The 7,922-nt window shown below is 30.0% G+C and overlaps 1 protein-coding gene across 1 annotated transcript in view; it reads right to left on the bottom strand.

Moving 5' to 3' along the window:
- LOC106677738 (homeobox protein unc-42) overlaps nucleotides 1-7,294 on the bottom strand; it is a 58,159-nt gene extending 50,865 nt beyond the window's left edge. The window contains exon 1 of the mRNA XM_014415828.2: nucleotides 6,888-7,294. Coding sequence (XP_014271314.1) covers nucleotides 6,888-7,170 — 283 coding nt within the window. The 5' untranslated portion in view covers nucleotides 7,171-7,294. The remainder of the gene's footprint in view (nucleotides 1-6,887) is intronic.
- Nucleotides 7,295-7,922: the final 628 nt, after the last annotated feature.

Raw genomic sequence — 7,922 nt, 5'->3', positions numbered from 1 at the left:
TTCATTGACAATATAGGGATAAAGAAAAATAAAGTAATTTTAAATATTATATTGGGCATATTAGACATCAGTATGTTTAAATATAAAAATTTAAAATAAATAAAATAAAATAAAAAAAAATTAATAAAAAAAAAATTTTTAAAATGTGAGAATGTATAAAAACAAGAATAAAAGATATGACAAGAAAATGGGCTTCTGAAATGCAGAAAAAAGTGAAAAAAAAGTAATATGAGGATCTTATAATGTCCAAAATGTGTCGATATGTAAGGGAGATGCAGTCTTTATCAACTTTATGATTGACGGAATTAACATTGAAATGTGCGCTCACAAACTCAATTTATATGAAAAATAATGAGGAATTGATAGTTGACTGTAGATTAATATGTAGAGAAGGTCTTGAGGATCAGTCGATAATAAAACTTTATTTAGGCCACGTTTGCTTAGTCCTGCAATTTGTACAATGAGAAAAGAACTTTTTTTTTTTAACTAATATTTTCTTCAACTAATTGCCTACAAGTACATATTGCGATTATGAAGAATAACTATTACAGTTATTGAGATCATAATAATTTCAGGTTTAGGCAAGAACTAAATAGGTTTTGAAATGAAGGTAGGTTCGCTATTTTTTCCTCTAACAGGTAGTCCGTCTGTTGTTCATATTTTGTAGTTTGTCTGTTTCTAATCAGTGTTGTTAATTGGGACCCGTGTGGTTATCACGTTAGAGTAACATGAATATGAATTTATTATATCCCATGTTGTATTGATAGCTCCATTATTATATTTTACCTATAATTTTTTTTTCTCGAAAAGACAAAATTTTAATACTTTTAATTTTGTGTCAATATTATATATAATGTTATATATGTTTTAATTAGTAGAGATTGCAACAGAAATATTAATTCCAATAAAAATTATTTACTTAATTTTATACAAAAAATTTCTTTCCACCAAAGTGAATATATTTGCAATTTCTTAACAACAAATAACCATCAATAGGTCAGAAATATTCTCTTAGTGATAGTGAGTATTCGTATAAATTTTAAAATGAATATCAAGGTACTGGGTAACGATATCTCACAGCGCTCCATATCTCATTCATGAAGTTGTACCAGGAAATGTTTTGTAGTAGTTAAGTTAAATAAGAATAAAGTTATTTTATTTCATTTCATCTTCCGTTTCCATTATTATCCGATACCAGTAAAATATCTTTAGGTATGGATTGACTTGATACCATAATTAGTACCCACCGACTCTAATTTCAAGATCTTCCTTTATTGAAGGTACAGTAGAATAGCCTGCTTTGGAATCAGTAATTTATTAAGCAGCTTAATAAATTACAATTAAGGAAATTTTAATAATTTAAAAAATTTCCAAGTCGGACCAGTTGCCAAAAACCAATAAAGCGATCGTAATCCAGTTAACTTAAACATATTAAGCCGCAGGAGAGAAGTTGGGAAAAGTGTTTTTGTCCAATATTAAATCAGGAACTTGATATCAACTCCAATATTGCCTAAAAAATTAAGTTTACAACTCTTAGACGCCAATTCAGTTGTCAAACATAATAAAAACTTATAATGTTAAGTTCCTTCAGTTAAGATTTAAAAATACTTCAATAGACAGCAATTATTTAAATAAATTTTTCAGATAAATTAAGCTCATTTAAAGAATATTATGTTGAAAAATACTCCTTATTCATTATACCTAGCCACAAAAATAAAAATTACAATAAAAAAATTATGTAGAAAACGTAAATCAGAACTGATATGTAAAATTCCGTTTTTAAATTATACATAACCCCCTAGTTTCTAACCTTGCATCCTCTTCCATTCCTGACAATCCTCCGAGGCGCCTGAAAAGAAGATGGCCACGAGACCAGCTAATGTAAAATGTCATTAGCGCTACCAATGGGTAGTTTCTCTACACGCCTGTAACACTCTAATTTAACTTATATCAGATTTACTAAATGTATTATAATGAACAGTTGTAAATAGCAATAAATAAATATTTTAAAAAAAAATTATACATAAATATTTACAGATATATAATATATGCATATATCATATCTGTAGTGGTGCGATTTAATTTTTTTTTTTTTTTAAGCAAATCCTATGAAGTATCATTGAAAATGTCAAAAAAATATCCGGGAACATTACTCCGGTTTTAAATGTAAACAAATAATGCCGAAAGATTTTCTTCATCAAATTCATATCGATTTCAAAAGGAGTCAAAATTATATAGACCGCTAATTGTATAATTTGATTGAGCACGGAACAACCAAGAAATACGTTATTCTAGTCAGTAAAAATGTTTGTCTGATATGATGGAAAAATCACAAAATATTGAATTGAATAATACAAAATAGTTGATTGATAAGATTTATTCCATAGTTATCAATCAACTATTTTGTATTATTAAATTAAATATTTTGTATAATTTCCAAATTTGTTAGTATACTATTTCTTTTCAATTTTATGTTTCTATAAATGATAGTTTCAGCCCTGATGAAGACCTGAAACTCAGGTCGAAACGTCGGCATGAATAAATATTTTTTTGTTTATTTATGTTATTTTTACTGACCGCACCCCCCGACCATCTTCTCCAATCATTTTCTAAATATATTCCATGAATTTGGAATTTAAAAGACCATGATTGTACATTCGATCATGACCCGTGATTTTGGTTTGGATGACGTCTTTCAAAATTAAGTACAACTTGAAATATATGGTATGAAGAAATATGGATAGTTCGGAAGGCAAGATAATAAGGAATGGTGGAGAGTAAAGAAAATGTATTATTTGATTACCGCCAAGGCCCGAGACGTACTCAGGAGAATTATTTTAGGCCTGACATAAAAATTAGGTATAGTTCACTGGAGGGAGTACAAGCACCTTATTAATAGGTAATATTATAATGGTCATTAAAGCACTGTAATGCTGAGCTGAATTTTAAAGATGTATTTGGTTCCATTAAATTTATTACTAAGTAGAATCAAAAGTTTTATTTTCCCTTCGATTAAATATTTTCCATTCTTAATGAACACTTCATCTGCTTTAATTCTAACCCACGGGAACATTTCTGGCCGAACCGAGTCAGTAAAATATCTTCAAAAAAAAATTGTAGACCTTCCGTGAATTCTGGAGCTTAGAGGTCTGGTTTGTTAGCTACTGGGAATTTTTTTTTCTGTGTTGGGCCATGTGACGTTCAAAACTGACATCCTCTATTTTGTTTAGTTAGACAGGATAACTTCAGTTCTAGAAAAACATCGATATATGATATGAAATCGTACGAAATTTTATTTTTTATTTGGCGTATTAATTCAATTTTTTTTTAAATAGTGATGATTGAGCGATAGCGATCTAATCTAAGGCACTTAGTACTTTGTAAATTGCTAAAACTCTAATATCAAACCATCCTTTCCGTGCCACTGCCATTTAATTTTCTACTCTTACGAGCTCAAAGAAAATAAATCGTAATTTTATCCCAATGTTTGATTATTATAATGGGAACTGTATATTAGCCAGAATTGTTGACTTTACCAAATATGGTTGGAGGGGGGGATAAAAAATGGTGGGCGTTTTAAAACGCTACTGAAAAAAATTTCATTCGGAGCTCCAAATCCAAACTACCAACAACAATAAAAACTTTATAGAACAACATTTAAAGTTGATTAAATTTGATAAAATATGACCGTGATACAGATTTTTAAAAAGCAATATTTTTTTTTTTAAGAAATTTTTTGTGAATATGTTTTGGCAAATATCGGGTAAACTACGACTGCTATGAACAGCGCAGATGTCTTAATTGGAGAGTGGTAGCTGGAGAAGAGGTGCGTGATATTTGCAAAAAAATAAATTACCAAAATGTTGATTTATCGTTGTACGGAAAAAAAATGTTGGTTTATGAAAAACTACATTTCAGGAACTATTCTACTTACAGATTCCTATTGGCACCAAAATTAAAGTTAGTTGAATTTAATATAATGAAGTATTTCTTCTTAGGAGCAGCAGTTCGAAAGTTACTTTTTTTAAAAACTGTATCTTGAGGACAATTGAACGGAAAGAGAACTATTAGGGCTCTCAGAAAATTAACTTAACTTTAAACAGTCTGCCAGAAGTATGGTTGGTAGTTTGAAGAATATGAAGCTCCAAACAAAAAAATTTAGGTTTTTTTTCAATAAAATGAACTTCAGGTGCGGGGCACTTTAATTTCTTTAATAATCATTTATTGTATATATAGTTGACTGTAAAAATTTAAATATAAGACGATGGTCAGGGTAGCGGTCAAAAAAAGAACAAATAGTTTATAACTATTTTAATGTCCGATGATTCACCCCACTTTGAAGGGCTTCATCAGGGCTAAAAAGATACAAAAAAAAATGAGAATATTACAACAATAAGATACAATAAGGTAATTTAAGCTAGGATAAATATTATGTAAAAATAAAGTGATAAGAAATTAAATATAAATAAAAGGATAAAATAATAAAAGGAAGACATAAAATAGTATCAATATAAAATAATGTCAAATAAACTTCAATAAAGAATGATAAGAATAAAAAATAAGTAACAATGGCAACAGTAATTTTTTTAAAAAAAATACGTAAAATATAAAGTTAAAAAAGTACAGAAGACGTACATAAAACAAAAACAATACGGGGGAAAAAAAAAAGAAGAAGAAAGTAGAGATTAAATAAACGTCTTACTACTACTACGAACGACGAATTAAGGATAGGCTTAAAGAATTGTGCCTGCAAACGGCTGAAGACCACCTAGTATATGGAGATAAATCCTGAAAGACAAGCCATTGGGAAGACCCAAAAATATCTAATGGATTAAAAAGGAAAAAGAACGGCAAGATGAGGAAAAGATGAGTGGACTGATGCTCGAGCTCGGAGCTGAAGGCAAAAGAACAAGATACTTCAACAAGGTTGTAGAATTTTCCATGAATTCATTCATAAATATAAATTCTGCAAAAAGAGTTCATACAATAATATTTTATTAGCAAAATGATTATCGCTATGGAAGTTGAGGAAATTTGATTAAATATTTTATGAAAATATTCCACCATCTTTAATCTTCCAGTAAAACAATGTGAAATATCCATAAGCAATCATGGAGAGAATATTGATTATTTTTAATGATATCATTTACATAATTTAGTTCTCTGCAGGGTGAAGCTAAACTGAAGTTTAAGACCCTTGGAGGTTTTAATATATAAAGAAATAAATTACTAATATCATTGAATGGCATTAAATAATTAATAAGTTATTATGATTTTTTGTTCGTTTTATCGTAATATTTATTAATCGTTATCAAGGCTCCTTCGTTAATTTACTATGGAAAATATAAATAAATAAACATATCATGACGTAAATGTTAATACATTTACCAAACCAGAATCAAGACTGTTCTCACAACCACAAAAATGGGCATGATATCCACTTGTAAAACCGTAATACGTTATATTCACATTGTTATAATATAACAGAATAAGTATCAAACAACCAAGCTAAAATTCATTAAAACACATATTAATAATAATATATTCAGATTCAAATAACATTCATAACACAAGTCAAATGATAAAAATATCGGAACCACTTTTTATTTAATCAAAGCAAAATATCAATGAATATAAGGTTAATATCAATATTTAGGCTACCTTGGGCGTTTTCTTTCTAATGAATTGCGTAATTGGGCGGTAGACATCAACCCTTGAAACAACGATAATTTGGAAACTATTCCTTAAACTAATAAATAAGTTACTAATAAGATAAATAAAATAAAGTTTATCAGTGTTTACAAAACGTGATAAATTTGATTAACTTGATAGACGAAATACATTCCCTGGTTTGTTAGTTTTTCATTAAAGGGAACCAAGATTCATTAATTTGACAGTGTAAAAACATTTTTATTCTTAAATCAGATACTTGGTATATTATTATACATTAAAAAATATATAATTTTACAAATAAAACTACATGTGTATGAGCAATTCGTCAATAATTGACGACAAAATAAACTGTCGAGCAATGATAGAGACAACAAGCGTAAACCACTGGATAGCAAAAATATTGAAGTATCAATTAAATTATAGAATTCTATATAAAAAAATGTGTAAAATATTACTGTCTTGAATTGACAGTAAATAGATTTAGTTTTTACATTCACGATGTGACAAACAAAATGAACTAATAATAACTCAAACTTACTAATAATAAAATAATAACCTACAGAACATAATAACATGAACTACAGAATCAAAATATATTTCCTTTTTCAAAGAAACAAAAATAAATAAAAAATATTTATGAAAAACATAGTTTTTGGAAGTAAAAAAAAATCCAGACTAAATAATATATTTTCTGAGTAAAAAATTGGTTTTTACCAAAAAAATATATCACTTCTTTACAATATGATATAGGTAGCATATCAGATAAAAAAAGTTTTGATTATTATGGACGTATTCTAAAGATAGTGCCGTTTACTGGGCTTCATTTTAGTACTCGAGTTGTTCCATTAGCCTGTTCAAAAGTTAGTACGGTTTATATAACGTGGAACCGAATCTATAGTACAATATTATGAATACGTATATAACAAAATAAAAGATAAATTTCTTAGTGAGATGTATCACAGCTAAAGCAAATAAGCGATATAGTCTCCTCAGTCCTTCTGGACCTAATTCTCCCAGCGGTCAATTTTTAAAATTAATTTATCCTCATATTTTATGCGACTTCTTTTAGAGAATATAAATTGTGGACTGAGTTTAATAAATAAAATTGACCACTTTGAGAAAAAGCCGAGAAGTATAAATAATACTGGTGGAAAAAGTAGATTGTTCTGAAATAATATTTTTCTCATAGAACATGTAATAATGATATAACCAACCTGTGTGATCGTGAAGTACTCTAGTCGGAGGTTCGGCAAGGCCATACAGTCCAGAGAACTCTGCTTCCGTCTTTGGCCTTTTGTCAAGAGGATGGTCCTCTACCAGACCTAGAAGACCCAAATTGGGCCTCAAATCGTCCATCAACTTCCCCCCTTGGGAGGTAGAAAAGCCACCAAGTTGTCGGCTAAAGATGGCCGGAAAAATGAACTGCCCTCCTCCGCCTCCTTCGGACGAACTGGTCACCGTCGGCACCGCCGTCTCGGAGCACGTTTTGAACTCCATCGCATTTATACGGCACCGTAGCGGTCAAGAAGTTAAAGGGATATATGAACCGGACTTACTTACTTTAGCCGATATAAACAAACTAAACAAGTGATCTTCTATATGATAGTTTAGTTAGGGTAAGGCGGAGACCTCCGAACGAGGGCAGACATGACGACAAACGAAAAGTGACTAACTAAGTTAGCTGGAAGGGATAGGAGGGGGTGGGGTGGAGGGGCGGCGAGCCTGCGCTGGGGTCGCCCATGGCAACCGCCCCACCACGTCCTCCCTACGCCATTAGCAACTCCGCTTATCTTCTTAGTTTTGCTATTGTTTCCATCCATTAAGCATATACACGTTAATGTAGCAAATTATTTAGTCTCTTTTCCTAAGGGCTAGGCATAATTGCTACATAAAAGAGCCTACAAATCGCCCGTACTTCCTCAGACCGCGACTGTTCAGTTAATCGATTTACTGTAATATAATTTGATTCGCTTACTCCAGCTCATTCAAATCGGGTTACTATTGGGGGTTTATCAACATAGCTAATAATCATACCGAACCTAATATCATTATCACCCAATACTTATTGCATTTATAGTTAGTACTTAAAGGACTTCTTTAGAATTTTACATATGGAAAGGAATTTTTATTAAATTTATTACTGGAGTCAAATATGCCCAATACTATAAAATGCATTCATAATTATGAAAATGAGTTATAATTATAAAAGTATAATAATAAGTTGTCACAATAATAAAACTTGTACGTTA

This window comes from Halyomorpha halys, unplaced genomic scaffold (assembly GCF_000696795.3).
Source record: "Halyomorpha halys isolate HHAL.00 unplaced genomic scaffold, Hhal_1.1 Scaffold107.1, whole genome shotgun sequence".
Lineage (NCBI taxonomy): Eukaryota > Metazoa > Arthropoda > Insecta > Hemiptera > Pentatomidae > Halyomorpha > Halyomorpha halys.
The sequence above is the reverse complement of the archived record's forward strand: the minus strand, read 5'-3'. Positions and strand labels throughout refer to the sequence as shown.